The 21128-nt window shown below is 36.2% G+C and overlaps 1 protein-coding gene and 1 long non-coding RNA gene across 13 annotated transcripts in view; one reads left to right on the top strand and one right to left on the bottom strand.

Annotated features, from left to right (window-relative positions):
- Positions 1-21128, bottom strand: part of LOC5515709 (triple functional domain protein) — an 84201-nt gene that overhangs the window by 62162 nt on the left and 911 nt on the right. For 6 of the 12 annotated variants that reach the window (XM_032385457.2, XM_032385462.2, XM_032385463.2 and 3 more), the window contains exons 1-8: positions 18102-18260; positions 17882-17956; positions 17395-17512; positions 12610-12700; positions 11854-11955; positions 8016-8129; positions 7029-7424; positions 2979-3101 (exon numbers count right to left, since the gene is read on the bottom strand). In XM_032385457.2, the coding sequence (XP_032241348.2) occupies positions 2979-3101; positions 7029-7424; positions 8016-8129; positions 11854-11955; positions 12610-12700; positions 17395-17512; positions 17882-17956; positions 18102-18168 (1086 nt within the window). In that variant the 5' untranslated portion in view covers positions 18169-18260. Of the gene's footprint in view, positions 1-2978; positions 3102-7028; positions 7425-8015; positions 8130-8903; positions 9035-11238; positions 11264-11853; positions 11956-12609; positions 12701-14515; positions 14607-17394; positions 17513-17881; positions 17957-18101; positions 18261-21128 lie in introns of those variants that run through there. The other 6 variants (XM_048724170.1, XM_032385464.2, XM_032385466.2 and 3 more) reach the window with 6 other exon arrangements.
- Positions 14678-19936, top strand: LOC116620014. Its single transcript, XR_007307085.1, has 2 exons — positions 14678-14835; positions 19369-19936. It is a non-coding gene; the product is annotated as an uncharacterized LOC116620014 (long non-coding RNA).

Raw genomic sequence — 21128 nt, 5'->3', positions numbered from 1 at the left:
GCGAAGCAAGAACAAGGGTGAACGTTGGTATAGTGATAGTGATAACAATAATGTGTTTGGTAGGAAAAGATAAGTGTTGGGATAGGGGTTAGGGTAGTGTTTTTGGTATACTGATAGTGATAACAATATTGTGTTTGGTAGGAAAAGATAAGTGTTGGGATAGGGGTTAGGGTAGTGTTTTTGGTATACTGATACTGATAACAATATTGTGTTTGGTAGGAAAAGATAAGTGTTGGGATAGGGGTTAGGGTAGTGTTTTTGGTATAGTGATAGTGTTAACAATAATGTGTTTGTTAGGAAAAGATAAGTGTTGGGATAGGGGTTAGGGTAGTGTTTTTGGTATAGTGATAGTGTTTGGTAAGACAAGGGTTGAGGTTTAGAGGTAAGATTAGAGGTTAGGGCTAAGGGTGGTGTTTGGTTAGGGGTGAGGGGAGTGTTAGGTTAGGGTTTAGGGAAACGTGTTTGGTAGGAAAATTAAGTGTTGGGTTAGATGTAGGGTTAGGTTGTTTGCAGGAAATATGATTGCTGTGTTAAAGGACAGAGTACTGTGATTTGTATGAGAATGCGAGTGTTGTAAGCGTTTGGATAAAGATATATTTGAAGCTGTGAATTTAGGCTTGAGGTAGAACAATGTTAGGTGTTAGGGTTCGAATAAAGGCGACTCTAATATTGGGGTGGGTTGAGGGGTTGTGGAGTTAAGAAAGATAGGCATAGGGGAGAGGGTTAAGACTAAGGTTGAGAGGTCTATAAGGATGGCAGAGATGTAAGGGTAACATAGAGGATAAACAAAGAACAAGTAATGTTTGGAGAAAGGATAAAAAGAAATGATAGTTAGGCTAGGTGCAGTGACTTAAACGGTGTCCGTGAACTTATGTATTGTAAGTAAGACTTGAGTGAAAATTAGTGTGAATATCAAAGATACAGTTATGGTAATTGTGTCCTTATGATAAGGCCTTGGGCCATAGAAACGTCACAGCAACGTTAACCGCTTGTGATATGGTTTTAAGTAGACGCTGGGCAAGGACAAGCTGTGACAAATTGCTGACGGAAAATTAAAGAATGCAGGAACAATATTTTTTTTTCTCTCTTAAAAGAGGAAAGGGTAAGCATAATACTTATCGTAATTAATCTACATTTAGGTATGATGATTTAAGTAAAAAAGGGATTAAGGAAAATATCCTCGAGAGCACTGAGACAACATTGATGAATTGATACTCAACGGAGGCTGAGAAATAAGCGACAATTTCTCACTCATTCAATAATGGGGAATTTATCAAACTTAATCTGGAATGATTACTGATTATTTATAATAAGTTAATCAAGGTCGAAGGAATATGACTTGAAAGCTGTAAAAATGCAATTTTTAAATTGATATTTTAATATCTTATGAAAAGTTTAATAATTAAAATAAATTAGTCCATGGAGAAGTTACGAAAAAAATTGATGTATTGATCAATAGAAACGTTACTAAAAGTGAGTCTTTTAATTTTCATAATCATCAACACTTTCCTCGACTTTTCGCGCGCTTTCTATTTTTGTTTGCAATAGTTTGTAACTTTAGCGCTGTTAATGTCCAGATTCACAGTATTGAACCGAAATTACGTTCACAGACAGAAAGCTTACAAAAGATACAAGACTATGAAAAATGTAATAAAGTCGCTGATGTAATTTCTGGAGGTAGCCGAGTCGAAATAACGTTCACAGACAGAAAGCTAGATACGATAAATGTAATAAAGTCGCTGATGTCATTTCTGGAGGAAGCCAAAGCGAGCGACTGTAAACTTGTGCAGGCCAGAGTTTGGATGTGTAGAGGACAGTCGCATCCACAAGGTAATAGTTGTACCCCCCCTCTCACTTAGAAAAATACAAATATTTTGATTACTTGAAAGAATCATACCCATTAAAATAATCTGTTTATTCTGATTCCATAAGATGGATAGAATGCATTTCATTGAATGCTATGACATTATATTGTCGGTTTGTGGTTCCATGGTTTTTATTAAAAAAAGCATTCAAATTACTAACAGTCTGGAAACCCGGGGGTTTTTTTAATAGAAAATGTAAAAGTACAAAAGGACGGACAATACTTGCTCTATTTGAAATGACAATGAGCCAACATTCATTGTAAAAAACATTTAAGTATCACTCAGGCAACAACGTATAAAAAAAATGAAAACTCGACATCCATGCGGTGTTTGTTCAGCTAATTTCCTATACGCGACGAAAGAAACCCCAGGCTCAATTCTATTAATTTCTTCAACCAAAGAGAATCAAGACAAAAAATTTTTAATGAAAGTTTTTGTTCTGTGACTATGTTTTGACTACATGTCAGAATTTAAGAACCCAAACAGCCAAGCTTTGTCCACAAAATTCTAGAAAAAGTAGCATTGCTTCAAAGAACTGTACAAGAAAATAAGGGTTGTTTTTGCGAAAAAAAAAAAAAAAAAGCTCATTTGAGGGATCCTACGCGTACGGCAGGTGATTTTTAATCTTTTTGATCAACTGGCTGACATGCAAATAATAGTATAAATATGATCCCGATTTCATGTTGAACCGAAAAGATCAGAGCATAAATCCAAAAGTTCATCAGGCCGGAATATGGTTTTAAAAAGCACACCGCAGATGCCGCTCAGTGCTTGATAATCCATTTAAAGGGAAACGATGTTTAAAACGACCCGAGTTACGGCAAAAATATGTATAAAAAATAGTAATCAGTGTAATGGAAAATACATCTACCGGGGTTGGATTCTCAACATGGGTTCTATTTAATTTTAAATGTCAATCAGAACCAAAAATACGATAAAAACAGACAAAATGATATGGGGACAAGGATATCGCAGATAAAATTGCCAATGGTTATACTGGTGTGCAGCAATCATGACAATAAAGCTTGTAGGATTTGCGGAGAGCTAAAAGGCTTAATCAATCCGTGATGTTGACTTGACAAGGACGCGCAAGCTTTTACGAGTAATACTCACCATGCAGCTACTCTCGAAATTCCGATGTTCCTCTTCCAACTCTTCTGCGGATTCTGTGTCATTCCCGATCTCCGAATAATTGATTAAAAAATCCTCTCTATTTTCCTTGATCCACTTGAGCATCTGCGAGTAAAGATAGGACAACATGAGACGCGAGCTTGACACACAAATTAAATAGATGGCAGATTTGACTCGAGCTGATAATACCGACCACATCGCTACATCACACCTAAGATCACATCCATCGATGTGGATGGTACAATCTCAACATTTGTCCGACAAGAGATTTTAAATTTCCAAAGGGGGTACCCTTCAAGAAAAGATCCATTTTTAATGAAATAGTGTTTTAAACTGTAGTTTGAGAATAAGTGATGCACTTCTTGTCAGCAATACCTCAAACCAATATCCTCTCAAGGAATAAAGATGACAGGGCTTTATGTCTCCTTAGGGACATTTCTCAATCACGCAATTTACTCTTAACAGGTGAGACCTAAAACACAAAGTTTTGTGTCTGCTGCATTATACTCCATCCTTCCTTGTCAATGCAGCACCTTACACCAGTCCTATACCCGATAGTACGGGCCCTATAACCAATAGTACGGGCCCTATACTCGAGTACGACCCTATTTTCGATAGTACTACCGGGATGTAGATGAATTAAGCACACACCTTCCGACGTCATACCAGTGCATATGCATATGGCATGTTGTGAACCCCTATTAAGAAAGCAATCCGCAGAGCACGAGATCCCTGTGCAGTCCATAGATACCGTGACTCGAGTACAAGGGGGATAGGAGGCTTTGTGTAAAAGTCGCCTTAACACGCGAGTACCACCATGAAGGAACGGCTGCATGAAATCGTAATTCCTGCAGATAGCATTTTTGAAGAACAGGACAACTAGTGTATGAACGAACTAAACGCATCGCATGCCTACATCATCTTGGGAGCTCGAACAGAGGAAAGAATCCAGCAATTTCATAAAACAACATTTGCATAAAAGGCTTGCAGTAGCGAACTTTAGGGCCCAGACAGGGTGGGCCTAGCTCATAAATCGAATTTACCGATAAATTGCGATCAGATCAAGACAAAAACGAAACACCAACATGGCGCACATGCTTACTGACCAGAAACTGGGAGTGGCATCTTCGTGGAAGTTGTGTTTCTCAAGGTTGGAAATATCACAAGAACGAGAACCGGAGAGCAGTGTATAATCTTTGAGCCCCTGCTCTCTAGACAACGTGTCTGGGTAACTCTACCAAAACATGAATTATTAATTCACTGTGTCTCATCTAATGCAAGAATGAGAATTTACAAGTTTGATCTATCTCGATGTAGGCAAGTGGCTAAGAAGATGAAAATAATAATAAGAGAATACGTGTTATTAATTTTAATTTTGCCCAAAAGGGATCAAGTCTTAATGGCAAAATAAAAAATAAATAAATAAAATTAAATCAGGTACTCTTCATTTTCAAAACGAAAACCCAAACTAACTCATAACTAAAATATGGCGAAAATTCTAAGCTTGTGGACAGGGTGTGCTTATTGGAGAGACTTGCAGTGGCCCTACAGATATCTATTGTTCAAGTCGCGTGATATGAACTATTATATTATAACAAAATTACTACAAACAGGATTGGATATTGGAGATCTTCTCCCGTCTACGAATGCCCTTAGGCATTATGGCAACACTTAAAAACATCACACCACAAATATTCTCCATTCAAAACGGTCACCGTTTTCAAGAAGGCCATTGGCACTTATTTTATATTTTTCGCTTACCTTTTAAAGGCCTTCAAAAGCAAGAAAAATATGAAAACACTCAATCGAAGTCTTATCCTAGTTGAGCAGATCCCGCTCAAAACATATCGCTGTTCGCGAGACGATGGCTTTGCTCCCGCTTCACACCAATCGGTGGTGAAGGAATGGAGTGTGTCCATAATTAACGCCGGGTTCTATCAGCCATTAATAGTTTCGATTTCCTATCTGCTAACATCACAGCAGGATCTTTTATAAACAAGCAGCTTTTTAGCAAAGCCATATACGGCAAGGCATTGAGAAGCTAGATCAGCCGGAAAAGCAGGTGATGAAAAAGTAGGGAATAGTTGAGCTCTCTGATGGAATATCACAAGCCTTTTAGGAAATAATAAAAATGGGAAGAAAGCCTTGGTTTGGAAGAACAACCGTAACGATGTAGCTGACATATCTGATAAGGTAAAACAAAACATTTAAGAGACGCTTCCACCCAAAATTAATTGGTTACGTTAAAGAAAAACACGCTATGTTGGATTGGAATGTAGTAGGTAAACATTAATGAGAATCAGATTTCGGGGATTAATGTTGAGGCTGCTATTCAGAAAAATAAGGATCTCGACTGTTACCTTTCATGCCTGTATTTCCACGTTCAATGTTATGCTTAAATTAAATTATTTCGTGCTTTGTAGTTTGAGTTTAATGTACATCTTGACGAACTACTGATAAGAACAAAATCACAAAACAGTATTCCCTCATAAAAGTCCGATCTATGGGCGAGCAAACAATAGCTTTCTTGTGGCTAAGCGAAAGGTGCAAACATACACCGTTACAACAGGTGTGTGCGAAGGAATATGCGAAGGACGCGGGACGGAGCCGGAAAATTTGGTCATTAGAGGCATTCATGGAGGTGTCGGATGGGTTCGGCGTGGGAAAACCCCCGAGTGTGTACCCAAATTAGCTTGCTTGAAAAAGAGAAGACAACGGGACGTAAACGTGGTAACGGTATGTAGCTCGTACCAAGCCCCCTTTCCAACCAACGGTCAGAAACAAACGCATAATGCCCAGTCCATCGAGGAAAGTTTAACTCGTTAGTCAAAATCTACGCACAGGCCTGTGCGCGACGATATACGATCGAGAAAAGTCTCACTTAGATGTTAGATAATCCCACCAAAAAATTGGCATTCCCATTACCGGCAACATGGATCGAATATTTGCAAATTTTTGGTAAAAAACCCACTAGCAACTTGTATGAAACACACACACCCATTTGCCATACTGCACTAGATCATGTTCCTATTTATGGGGTGCTGGAAAAAGCGATTTTGGTTTTCGTTTTTCTTATGAATTAACATCTTCGCGAGCGGGAGGCTTTTAGACAGGAAACTAGACTAAAAAGCCACTTTGACAAACACCTGCTCTTAAAGAATGGGCTTCTGTGAAATATCCGTACACATATTACAAAAATGACATTAGGTTTTAGAGTTTCATCTTTCTCGACATGTGTTATTTCTAGTCTTGCAGCACAACGGGAGAAATGTACCTGACAACTGCCATAGCTCAACAAGTCATAACTCAACAATAACAACTAGTAAATTGATTCTCATCAGTATTCAAACCGTTTCGTACACAATGGTGATCATTCACCTTGTCAGAAACGTCTTATTCAGGATTAATGAAGAATGCACGACTAAACAGAATTTGTTATATCGGTCGATGATCTTGATTAAAAGAGATTAAAAGAGATCAGCGGCAAGACAGAGGCAACTAGACTATGCCAAAGTGACATGTGCTACGCAACATGTGACGTGTCACACAAAATGTAAAATGTGTCACACAAAATGTAAAATGTGTCACACAACTACGAGAGGGAATAACCACGAGGAGTACATGAAATTGTTTGACAGTCATGTTGATCGTGCGATGCTAAGGATTACGTGACCTGTTAGGCAAGTACCACCCACAACTTGACATGACAACCACGACGCTATCGTGACACACAAGGGAGTGTGTGACACCCATGACGCTATCGTGACACACAAGGGAGTGTGTGACACCCACGACGCTATCGTGACACACAAGGGAGTGTGTGACACCCACGACGCTATCGTGACACACAAGGGAGTGTGTGACACCCACGACGCTATCGTGACACACAAGGGAGTGTGTGACACCCACGACGCTAGGGAGTATGTGACACCAACGACGCTATCGTGACACACACAGGGGAGTGTGTGACACCGTCAACACTATCGTGACACGCTATCGTATGTGTGAAGAGGGCCCAAAAGAGTGTTTTACCTTATGCGCATCAATTTGGAAGACCCTAAACTGGAAGCACTGGTCCAATTTCTGCTTCCTGATATTCCATAATTCCCGTAATCGCTGCCTCTTGAGAATCAAGCTCTCCACTAACTCCTGAACTTGCTGCTCGGCTTTCTTGTAATCCTGTATCGTGAACCCATCCACGAGGTGTTCACTTGTGGGATTCTTGATGGATTTAAGAATTCTCTCTCCTTCTTCTTGGAGTATTTCCACAGGAGCCTTGACAATCCACTTCTTAACATGGTGATTCTTCTTGATCTGATCCTTCAGACCATCTTGGGTTTCTGCGAATTCGTCTTTGGACAAACCATCTTGAATCTCGTCCAATTTTGAGAGCAAGGCCATAGCCTCGTAGAGGAATTTTTCCAACGCCTGTAAACACAAGAAGAACATTGTAGAGGACTACGCTCAACGTTGTCATCCGAGCCACACTTTTCCAAACATATAAAAGAAAACACGATTTTTACACCGGGCTAACTGAAATACAACTGGAGAACACCGGCTTGAAAAGCAGTCAATACTGGGATCTACGAGAGTCAATGTCGAGCAGTGTTTGACTTCTCAACAGAATCTCATTAAAATTCGCAAGGGAGTCAACACGAAAGCTACAAGATATATTACCGCTCTTAAAATATATTACCGCTCTCCAAGCCAATCCAAGATAAGTTAATCATAATTTGGAACCCCTAGGGCAAAAGAAATTCTAAATGCTTGAGAATAGCGAGCTTTGCCAATCAGCCTAAAGGTATTATTGACGATAAACTTTTATTTAATTATACAAGAAGAAAACAAAACAACAAACTAAGAGCAGTTCCGCAGAAGATACGAACTTTCAATGAACCTGGCAAAATATTTACCACATATAAGCCTTAGCCTGGTACTGTACGAGTTATTGTCTTTTGTAATCTCTGAGACGATCATTATTGTCATATTGAAGGATAGAGGGGAAAGCAGTGTACTTACCAGACGCATATTAAGCCAGTCCGTATGATCATACTTAAGGGTTCCTCCAAGGCTTGCAGTCAGTTGGCTCGGCTCGATAAACTTAGCAAGTCCATCCAAAGACGTCAAGGTGGTCTAGAAAGGTAAACAAACAATAAGGAAATAATCTTTCTCTTTACCATCATTATACCACCATGCATGTCACTTACAAACACAACCCTTGCATGCACCGTACATCCGTAATAGGAATCGAAATCTGTCTTTGCTAGTAAATGAGTATAAATCCGAAATCCCAAACAAAGCTTACATAGATATGTTTTGGTACTGCCTAAGGTTGTTGGGCTATAAATAAAAAAATACCGTGCAATATTGATGACTTCAAAATGGTATAAGTCATATGAGGAGCTCTTTAAAAAGGGAATGCATTAAGAAAATGTTTACTAGTGACTAGTGTAATAATTGATACCATTAAACACTATACGACAATGTACCTAACAATAAGTTTGAGTAGATTTTTAGAGAGATATTGAATGCTTAGCGAGTTCCAATGGGTAGTGTTGCAGGTGTTTCAAGGACGATCAATCCAGACAATCCTGAACCACAGGACGAGACAACCACACGATAAAAATAAGATTTGGTTCAAGAAGTTGAAGGCCAAGGCATTGAACCTGGGAGGTTTAACTAGTCAATAATAGATGAAAAACACGCAAACCCTGTAACGAAGAGCATTGAGCAACACAAACAAAGGACAATGCTTTCATTTGGCTGGATATTTTTGTCTCGCGAGAAGGCTTCATACCAACATTTATCAAAATAAAATCATTCAAGGCTAGTTACTATATACAATTGGCTTTATATATGTTACCAAAAAAAATCTTCCTTTAAGAATTTAAACGAAGAGACACCTACCTTAGAATTAAACAAATAAATACTAGATAGCAGTTACTATTTCTGGGTAGACAATTCCCTGGAATTGTCTTGTGTAACACCTGCTATGCTATGAGCTTTTTTTAGACTCAATAGCCGACTTTCTATTTCTAGACATAGGAGTAAGTACGCAGCTGCTTTGTCTCCTATTATCTTTGTTCTACATAGGAGTTCTTTTGTCTCTATTCTTCTCGTTCTTTGTGTCGAGGTGCGGATATTGTTCATTTGCCCAATCACGATGAGGGTAAATCAACATGTGGTATTAACGGCTTGGTCGAATTGTAGGGTAAAATAGAACAATGACAGGAAGTAATTTTAACTAAATAATTTCAACTAGATAATACACAAAATCATTTTCAAATTACAAGTTGAAAATAATACTTCAGATGCATTGTACCGGCTTAACTTTCCGTGGATCGCAAAGTTCTTTTTTTTTGCAAGAACCCTTAAAAAGAATGTGAAAAAAAAAAGAAACCATAGTATTTATGACAAAAGCATAGCGTTTATGAGCTGTTTGTGTTTCTTGTTATGTTCACCTATCCGATCTAATTCCGTCACGAAATGGAAAATACAAATACTGGCTTTCGACTTATTGTGATGCATCAGTTAATAACACTTTGCGTAAAAAACACTAAATTGTAATAATTTTTCCAAGCGAAATCGTAAAAATAATTGAAACGCACATGCGACTTCTGTTTCCTATACCAAAGATAATTTGTATTGTTCATATAAGAAATATTTTCAATGTGGCTATGTTACAGAGGATTTGGGGAATTTGAAAAATTGGCATTTCAGACTTTACACCGCCGCCAAATTCCATATTCGCAAACAGCCATCAAATCAAGCGAGCATTCTACTGGATATAAGTTATTTTTGACGATGCTACACAATGCAGTAAGTAATTAGATTCGCCTAAGCGCTTTTACCCACCTGGACAATAAAACATGCATTAAAAAGCAGTAGGCACCCGATTGCGATTTCCAATTATAGATACTCGTGCAAGAATCCTGGCTAAACCCGGCACATGTGCAACGATCTATAGGAGGGCTCATGGACATCTTAAGACACTAATTTGACAGGTTCACTCTCAATTATCAGATTTATCTAGCACTAGTAGGAGGTAAAGGGATGCCTGAGTCGTGGCTGGACGAGAATGAGAGAGAAGAGGGTAAAGAGAGATGTGTGTTAGATTACACATGTGCGCCATATAACACTGAGATAAATAGCATACAGCTCAGAGGGGGAATTATGGAGAATTCATTTCCATTTGTTCAAGGTAGGACAAGCGCTAGCCCGGGAACATGATAGCAGCGCCTGGATAAGCTCCAGTGATTATTGCAAGCAAAGGTCTTCAGCGTGTGACACTTATGTATAGGGGATTCATTTGGAATTGAGCTATATGGAATATGTCGACTGCGTTTAGAGAGCAGCCCACGTGGTTTGATGGCGCGCGCTCTCTCTCACTCTCTCCCCCTTTAATTTTTTTTGACGCACCAGATCACGGAACAATTCTTAAATAACACATAAATTATACCAATATTTTTTTTTTCTAATTAGGACTCCTAATCAGGCTGTAATGCATGAGTTGAATTTTAACATTATTATTAAAACAGTCAAAATCATACTGATTGTTACAATCTATTTGCCTTTTCTGGATTGATTTTCTATAGAAAATACATATACACCATAGGTTAATTTATTGCATTGTGTACTGAAATAAAAAAAAACATCATCACACAAAGAAAGTGTTTATAGTTGCTATGATCTATTATTGATTGAAGTAGACATTAATCAAGCAGCAATATGATTATGCACGGTACATATAGCAAACGATCATTATGGATTCTCATTCTATTTGCTAACTTATCCTGTAACCTCGTGTGTATTTCCACAAACCTAATTAATAAATGTCTTCCCCTCCATGAAAAAAAACTAATTGAAGAAATGATTAATATTAATAAACACTTAATACTATGGTTTGAGAGCTTTATCAGAAAGGAAAGAGAGTAAAGCTTGGAATATCTCTTCGTCCATTTAAAAATAATAGACAACAATTATCAACACCATAAAACGGCTAGCAACATACTCTCAGATGTATTGTATATCAAGGCTGAACTGAATTTAATCCGTTATTCCTCGGAAACTTTTAGCCAGCTGACAATCAATGATTCTTACAAATATCATGTCAACCAAGGTCAATGAAGTATGCAACTATCATGCAAAAACAAAGGATCCACATAAGGAGGACCGAGGTAAAAGACAGTAAAATAACACAAAATACGGTCACAGTATAAAAATAAACATTCAACATACAAACCTTTAGCTCAGAGATGGACTGTTAATCATAAAGAAATCATACAGGAAGCTCTGAATCACATATTAAACCCCCTAGTGGCTGTACCTATGCCATTAAACCCAAAAGTCAGCCTTTCCGAGTATTCAACAGGGCAGATTTTGAGTCACTGTGTAGTCAATGATAAGCCAGAGTAAGTGACCTTTCAACAGGCAGATTGTTGCTGCAGGAATGCAAGATATGTCATGTGCAAATCCCTAAAGCAGATTCAAACTACATAATGTCTATGGCAAGGTAGTAACATATTAGATTAATAGACCATAAAGGTGAAACAATGAGTCAAAGATACTGAGATTAACATGTTAAGGTGTAAACTGGGTCAACTCTTTAAATACTTCTGCATAGATTTTGTCAACAAATATAATGGAGAGTCATATCAATATAGAGTGTGAGCAGGATCAGGTTTCCATTTATTATCCTAGCCTACCTTAAAGGTCAACTACAGTTAATGTTTCATTCTTTTCAGAAACATTATACCATTGAAAAATGTAAATAAACATTTTGAGGTTAGTTTGCAATGCTTGTTATGTTGAGCACAGGGTATGGGGTTAAAAGTTAGCAAGTGATAAAGTATCTCACCTCGAATGAAAGCTTGGATGTTTTAAGGTTTGTCTTGTGTCTTTCCCAAAATCCTTCTGGCTTGATAATATATACACTGTGTATTTTTTCTGGAAAACATTCCTGGACAAGAAACAATAAGAAACTATGAGTATTCTAGTCTTTTTTGAGTTAGTGTGTTTTAAATTAACCTTTTGATGTAAGCAACTCAATTTAACTAAAATACATAGACACCAAATACACTTTATATGCCAATACCTGGTATAATATCTCACCAGCAAGAAAGCATACCTTAATCTCATTAGTCATATGTGACAGGTTAAGATATAGATTTCTGGTCATTATTTAATTGGACAAATCAACATTTGAGATCTACAACAGATTTTCAAATTGCATGGGACACCATTGAAACAGGTCAAAGATTCTAAAAAATTGTTTCCCTTATTTTGTAGATAAAAAGCTTGAGAAAGGCACAAAACGCAAAACAAAAACAAAACTTGAGAGAATTTGGTATCTAATCTAAACAAAAAAACACCCTTCCTTATTTTTTTTCTAATTTTAATAACACAAGGCTTATTCCTGCTTAGCTCAGCAACCCACAAAAAAAGTTGTTACCAGAAGCAATCTGGTTTAACTGTGGCCCTTACATTATTTATCTGGAGTGATCTCAGAACTGGTTTTGCTTTAACCATTCATTTCTTTTTATGTCTGGCTATGAACCATTACATTCCTGTAGTTATCTCAGGACTGGTTTTGCTTGGTCCATACATTCCTTACCTGAAGTGATCTCAGGACCGGTTTTGCTGTGGACCATGTGCAGGAGCGCATGTCCAGAATAATGGAGAACCCCAGGCGACACTCATCCTCACTAAAAATTAAGAAAAATCTTATTTATCCATCCAACCTATGTATCAATGAACACGAGAATCACTTCAAATCAATGAAATGGAGAAGAGCATTAAGTCTATTCTGTATTTCAGGAGGAGAGCACTAAGAATATTCTGCATTCAATATATAATAATCTGTATTTAAGATAATTCCCTTGAATTGCACTGCGCACCCCTTCCGCGCAAAGTGGTGCACGCTGTTTGTTCGAATTTTCCGGTATTAAGTGCGCGCACACGCCACAGTTGTACAAGAAAACACAGCAAAAGGCGCGAGTTTTTTACGTAAAATCACTTTGAGAGAAAAACGAAGTCGGTTACCCCCATTTTTTATTTGCTCAAATAGTTAAATATAAACGGAAAAATGATATACTGAAAGAAGAAAAAAAGTTGGGTTGTGTAAGTTTTGTTATTTCCTTAAAAGCCGTAAAAATACTTCAAAATGGCGTTTTTTTACCGTATGAATAGTGGTGAAAACAATGTCTTTTAGTGCAATCTCTTAAAATTTAATTTGTTTTCAACATTAGCTACTACGGGTTATTGTTTAGGAGATTGGATTTTGGCAGCTCGACAAACAGAACTTAATTTTCTAAAGACTATAGGCACTCTTTTTGAAAACTAAGAGTTGGGATTTTTCCTTGCGCGATCAGTAAAAACGCGTCATCTCTACGGCGCTCTGTTGTGAAAACGAGGTTGGTACCCCTATTTTTTTATTACATTTTTTGAAAGCCCTTAACTTCAATATTGTTTATGCCAAGTTTAAAAAAATTCTGGGTTGTAGAACTAATTACCTTAAAATCTTTTTAAGAAAAATAATATTTTTCCTTAGCACTCACAATCTAGCAAACTGGTTCTTATTATGATAAATAACTTTTTTCATTACAATAAGAACAACTTCAGAGATGTATGTTTACTGTACATGTGGAATCAAGGTCTTCTAACAAATAAGGTGGCAATGTAACTCAAAAGGTGACAAATGTTATTTTATGTTCTTTTATTTTTTGTGTACACAGTGGAGCATCAAGATTGTGCAAAATTTTCAGCAAATGTGTGAGTAATACATATTTATGAATGTGATATCTGCATTTACTTAAGTTCTGCCAATGGTAAATGAAGTGTTAATCATTTGTATTGGCAAGAGACAAAAAATAAATAAACATAGACCAATCGTCAAATAAATTTAATAGGATGTAAAACCTCAAAACGGAGAAAATCTTCATAGAAGAATTCGATTGATAAATCATTTATTTCACAAAAATTATTTAACCTTTGAAGATAATGTTCTAACACAGTATTTCTGTATTTTGCAAGAAAAAAAACAAGGCCAGACATCAAGACATTGATAAGGGAATCTTGTAATTAAAAGCCACAAGCATATTTTTACAGTGTAAGGTTTTAACATTTTAGGATTGTATTCTGGCAAAAAAATGGTTTGATAGTTTGATTCACTAAGGGCAATTTCCTTTTAATCATAGAGGCAATAACTTTTTCGAAGTATTAATGCTATTAAACCTATTTTAGTTTCAGAATATTCAAATTGAAAACAATAAGCCATAAACTATTTTGCTGGCAAATCCTCTAGGAGTGCTTGCTATGTTATGTCCATATAGCATAACACACAAATGCTAGGAAAAATGAAATTTGGACTATGGCAAGTAAAAGCATTTGAGTTAAGAAGTGTAGTACTAAAAAGCATCATTGACTTATAGCTGACTGTCAACCATGAAAATAATTATATTATGTGCAAAATAGATTCTAAGGCTATGCAGTTAAACCAAATAATTAGTAAAATACTACACCTGTTTAGTTAGTCTTTGAAATAGCAATGAAGAAGTAGATATTTTTTGTTTGCAAGGAAAGTCTGCCACCAAAGGTTCTCTATTATGTATTGGTGATGATTTGTGGCAGTGTTATTAAAATGCAAATGAGAACAAAGAGCTAGGAAGTTTCCTAATGTTCCGTCTCATTATAGATTGGTCACGATGCTTGAGATAGATAAGAGAGCATCTGCCTACAATAACATGTTACAAATTGATTACAACACTGGTATTTGTGCTAAAGAAATTACCAAAATCATTTCATAAGGATTCAAAATTAAAAATTGGGACAAAGAAAATAGGTAAGTAGAAAATTACATATTTTAATCAAATACACATAATACACAAAAGCCACTGTTGGTGTAAAATGCATTCAAAATGTTGTTTCACTTTAATCACATTTTTATTTAATAGACATGATTAGAAATTGAATTTAAGATATTGTTTTGCTTGTCACACATTTTTCTTTTCATAGACATGATTTCAAATTGAATTGAAATGAAATGGTAAACAGAATATGTCAACATGAAGACATATTATTGTTTATATGAAAAAGAGGCTACAATAGGACATTCAATAGCATATTTGAAGCTGAATAGTAGAGTTTGCAGAATAGGAGGAACAAGACTCATGCAAATATCCATTACATTATTTGTACTTTTGATTTTTTTCCATTTTTACTTAAACATATAGAATTATCCTTTAGGCTTCATGGAGCACAAAATTAAGACCTGTGGACAAGTGTCAGTAAGAGATGTGTGCTTGCACTTTTGCTTTACATTAGAGATGGCCATTAGATAACTATAACTGAAGGTGGGTACAGAAATAACCAAAATCATAGTACTGTAGGCTCTAGAACAAGCATTGATGGCAAGGTATCTAATTATTTTATTGAAAGAGCACTCACATACTATAACTAAAACCCCCTTTTTTATTGTTTGTTTTTGACAACATAAAAAAAACATTTTTATTACTTGATTGTTCAGAGTGTGATAGCAACACAGCTACACAGGCATGATTTGAGAAAATGCTGGATTTTAGTATAGAACATTCTGTATAGAAATGGCTGCTTACATAGTCATAGCTATTAATTTTATGTCATTGTTAGTTAAGGGTTGGATCTTTAGCTTATCTAATGTTTAATGTCTATGATAATGCTGCTCCGTCTAACATTCAAAATATTTTCTCATCCATTTATGAAATTCACCAATACAACACCTGTGTTTCGTCGATCGGTAATTTTTATATGAAACAATCAAGACTAAACCAACAAAAATACTCTTTCTCAAGAATTAGAGCTCAGGTTTGGAATAACCTAAACACCAACATCAGGACATTACCAAAATATAAATTTGAAAAAGAAACACTTTTTCAAGTGCTTGAAACTGAGGTCAGCTATTCTGACATATATGTGGTACTTAATATTCAACAATAAGTCTCTCAATTTTTCTTCTTTAAATTGTTTTCTCTTTTCTTGATATGCAAAAGGAAATATATATAATTTAATATTTATTATTTATACTTAGATTATTTAATTAAAGTTTGAAATGTAACGTCCCTCACTGTTGGCCTTTATTAGCTAAGCTATTTGCTGACAGTGTGATTATGGAAAATATTATTTGTAAAAAGAAAATAAAAACTGTTCTGTTTTGGATGAAACCTCACTGTTAGGCAAAAGCCGTTTCCATTTTTAAAATTTCGGCTCTAACAACCATTTGTAAAATTCTGGCTCTAACACAACCACCCCCCCCACCCCCCCCATGTTGAATTTAAAAAGTTAAAAATAGAATAATAAACTCTTGCAATACTGTCATCTATCAGGCCTTTACCCTGGGTACGGGCCTATCTACATCATCGAAGTACTATTTACATGAAAGAAAAGTAAACTCTACACTGATTTGTTAATATATGAACTAATAAATCAAAATTGAAACTGATAATAAATACATACTTAACATTTAAAAAAACATACCTTCCAATAGCAACAGAAAGTACTTTCAAATACAAATACTAAAGCATAAAGAAATACAAATCATAACTTTGTTAAATGATAAAGAACAATTAACAGCCACTAATACTACCGTTATTTAAAACATTAGAATGGAACCTGCTACTTTCATTGAAGGTGTAGAGTTTGCAACAACATGGTTGGCTTTAGAAAATAAAATAAAAACAATACAAAATATCAATCATAATTTACTTCCTCCTTGTAGTGCTATTGTATAGGGTATGTTTTAGCTCGTTGCTTAGGAATTCGCCCCGCAAGAAATATAATTTATAAGTATCATTTTTCACGATCATTTTTAGAACGTTCTTGCTTGATATATATTATTAATTTTGTTTTAAGGTCGAAGCACACGGTAAGAAAGGGTAAAAACATACACTTTAATAGCTTCTTAAAGTTTGCTAGTGAAATTCAATCAGGATTATTTTTACTCATTTTGACAGTTAATCTACACGCTTCAAATGGGGAACGGAAATCTTGCCATTGTGTGAGAATACGATCAACAGTAGTAAATTGTTGCTTTACAGAAAGCGTGATTACGAAACAATCAGACACACGAATGAAAAAAAAAGCATAGGATTAAACAGCAATACCCCAATTATCTGAGAGCCTACTTAGATTGCTTGTGAAAATAAAAGATATGGAGCAAACAACCTATATAGTTATCAAGCGCATAAGATATTTTTGACGGCACGAGCGAATGAGCGCAGAGATGGAATCCTGTAAAAAGATCTCAAATAGTAATACGATCGATCCAAAAACACACTCCAGCTAGCGATAACCTAGCACACTTAATAGCAATAAGGTAGAGTAAGGGCTATGATTATGACAACGATTGTAAACAAACCGGACAAACCTTGGTAAATTAGCTAGATAGGAGACTATTTGTCCGATGCTTTCTTCGTCTTGTTGTTCGCCTTGAAATGTATGTGCCGGCAAAGTTATAATACGGCCTCCTCGGCGATCAATTCCTCCTACAAATCAAAGGAGTTTATCAGTCAAGGCTATGACCTGCTAAGTCATAGCAGCCAAAATCTAAGGAACATGTTTGGATCTTTATTGAGTGCCCACTTCGAGAAAATAATCCTTGGACATGTCGCCAGCGTACTATTGTACAACAAGGAGACTTTACTAAACTATCCTAGAATTTCCGTATAAAGCATATTGTATGTTTATTTACATAGGTGATTATTTCAGAAAAAAAATGCGTGTTTTAAGTATTTAGATTGTAAACTTTTCTGTGTGGTAATATGAACAGTTTCTAGCGCGAAAAAAATTCATTCACTAGGTTTGTAAAATGGGCGCAGGGTCAGCACTCGAAAAGTAACGTACGGTAGAATTACCTGAAATAAATGCTATTTGCTGGCGGAGAAGTTCTTGTAGCTCTTTGGCTCTAAAGCGCCGAAATCGTACGTCCCCTACAGATCAAAACAGCATAAATCCAAAGAAAGACATTATAAACAAAGAAAGTTTTCGGATGATAGCCGGTCGAGCGGTAATCGAACTCCCAAACTTCTCTACTAAAACTGTGCCAAATCTACAAACAGATCTAGTAACTGTTACCTAAGTACTGAATCGAAGAGAGATCGCTCTCTGATGAGGCCGTGGACCACCGTTCTGGTGTATTCATTGCACAGTTTTGAGTTGTTGCTTGATTCTGTTTGCCTTTCTGTGACAGTTCTGGCTTTGAGAAGCCATCTTAGTTTATGGTCTCCCCTTGCGTGACGTCACGCAGAGATAATATATGCTAATGTATGCGCTTTCGCGATTCTCTAAAAACTGAAAGTGGGGATAGAAAGAAAAGGTCTTTTAAAGCAAGTCTTGCGCATTTACACTTGTCAACATTGTTAAGTGCAATGGTGAACGACTTTGATGTACTTTTTAGCGTTTCTACAATCGTGACAAATAGGCCGGTCATTTTACACTACGCACAGCAGGTAAACTAACACTCAAACAGTTATTCGCTGTCAAAAAAAACACTGTCTGGAAATTGGTAAAAAGTTCTAAACGGGCTGGAAAAGTTTTTTGTTCTTTTGATAGTATTCAAAGGGCCATGTAATTTATATATAAGTAGAGTTTCACTAGTTTCAATGAATACTTGTTAACCTTTTTTATCCATATATCGTAAATATCTGACTGTGCCAACCGTATAAAAACGCACCATAAAAAAAATTGTAGAGCTCTACGTGTGTATATCATCTCTACCCGCATCTCGCCAAAAACACTAAAAAACCACTAATGGGCCCGTAGAACGTGACAAACATACACTACTGTTTCTAACTAAACAGATAAACATTGAAAATCATGCAGCTGGTATATTGAGCGAGTGACAGATCATGCACGCAAAGCTAAAAAAGCAATTCAGTGGAGCCCTTCTATCGAAAATATAACTTTTCTCTAGATGCGATAAAGTATTACAATATTTATATCTCCAATGAAAACCATGTTTTTTCCAAAACTTTTTGTAGCGTGGATTTTCAAAGGCTTGTTACATCTTCCCTTAGATCTCTACCTATTTCATTGTTAAAAAAAAGCTATTTATCAAACAATAAAGATAATGATCTAGTAATATGAATAATTATCAAGCAATATCATAAATCGTTAGAAAGTTATTATCCATGGTAGAAGTTACATGAGTTGGCTTTGTAAATTTGTTCTTACTACTTGCACGTATGTATGTTTTATTTATTTGACATTTACGCTGGTTTTCATTTAAAAAGGTTTCAAAGTAGATAGCCAGCATGTCCTTAGATGGCTAAATAAAGACGCGAATGAAAAGATTTAATGAGATAAGATATTTAAAAAAATCATTTTTTTTTTATCTGCGCAGGCGTAGGAGGGGGTGAAATTCCAAATGATGCACAAATGCACCGATGAACTTCCAGGTTTCCAAATGGAAAGAATCGGGTTTTATACCGACATGAAGACCAGACAATCATCAATTGATTGTACCTTCCTTGCCGTATCCGTTGTAGGTTGAGGTGGCATTTTTGTCATTTTGTGGTTTCTACTTCTTGAGTTCTTGGTGCCATGTTACAGTGAGTAATGAAAGCGGGAATCCTCCACACACCGGTTACTTATGGATCATAATCCTCTTAGAAAATACTACTACTTCAAGTACAGCTCTAAGTTCCACTCACAACGTTAAAGTCTATTTTTTTAAGTAAAAAAAAATAAGAAAAAAAAAATGGTTCGTGATCTATCATGTTGACCCAATGCTAAAAATAGTTTTGTTTACTATTATTATATCAAATATTTATGTGTTTGCATTGTGCCCAAGTCTTAACCCTTTTGGTGGCAAGTGTGATGAGATACCTCATGCTCGCATGGGCTCTAAGAGAAGAGATTATATTACCGTCTAAAATATAAATAATAAATGATAAAAAATAGAAGGGAAAGAGATACTTGTTGAAAAAAATAGCTGCCCAAAATTTTAACTTTCAACTCTTTAATCATTTTTCTTCTACCCCATGATCGGAACATCTTTCGCAACCGTTCGCGTTTGTCAGTCGCGAATACTCACGAAACATGCAGAACTCAAAGAACTTCTTCACATAGAAACAAACACCAATCTGCGGGATTTTTGTTGGTGTAACTTGGCTAGCTTCCTGGGTGAAGACAAATCCGGGAATTCCTCCCCTGCCCGGTCAAGCATTTACAGACAATACTTCCGGTCCCTAGGAAACACCGCTACGGAAAGATCATGACATCTCCTTACAAAGAAAACATTTTAAATGGCTTGTGATACACTAATGGTATTTCCTATGTTCGAGATGGAGAGACATATCGGTGTTGATGGTTCTGTCACGTATACGAGATTGTGTTACAAAAGGTCACGATTTTGTAACGAAGTCGTTGCAGCATAGCACTTCACGATACTGTAGTCGGGGTGCGTGCGTAAAACAAGTTATTATTTTGATCAGATACAATGATGAGATGTTTCTGATAGTGCACTAGCGGCATCAGAGGATGTGAAGAAAAAAGAAATAACAAATGTCTACAAAAATAGCTCGTATAATTCCTTATTTAATTCTATATCGCTCGATAGCTATGTAAGGAAATTGTGTTCTATGAGCTTTGAACGTGACTAACATTTCGCTTGTCGATAAACATAAACAATGCCGTGTATTGCCCACTTCCTTGAATATTCGTACTTACAGGTGCGTTCATAGTCAGTGTGACTTTTTCTATCATTTACGCCAATAAAATCATCGATAGTTTAAAAAGACTCTAAGAAATGATTTATTGTAATCTATTCTGGAGTTTACCAATGGAGTTTCTTATCTTTTAAAGCCTTAATAATATTCAGTTTATGACGTTTCTAATTGATTGTCGATTAAACGAGCTAACACGATTAAGCAGGCAGAATCCATAAAAAAATAGAAATATAGCATTTTTCAGATACTAAATCAAAGGAGAGTTTGAACAATTTTCACATCAAGATTATAACAAAGAGTTTCATAAGCTCCCAAAATCTAAAAACGCAAACATTGACGTTAGATTAGCATGTCTAGACCATTGCTTTACCACAACAAAAAGAAATACGAAATGAGAGCCAGGCCAGCTAGAGCTTAATTCCCTGAAATAATA

This window comes from Nematostella vectensis, chromosome 2, assembly GCF_932526225.1.
Source record: "Nematostella vectensis chromosome 2, jaNemVect1.1, whole genome shotgun sequence".
Classification (NCBI taxonomy): Eukaryota; Metazoa; Cnidaria; class Anthozoa; order Actiniaria; family Edwardsiidae; genus Nematostella; species Nematostella vectensis.
The sequence above is the reverse complement of the archived record's forward strand: the minus strand, read 5'-3'. Positions and strand labels throughout refer to the sequence as shown.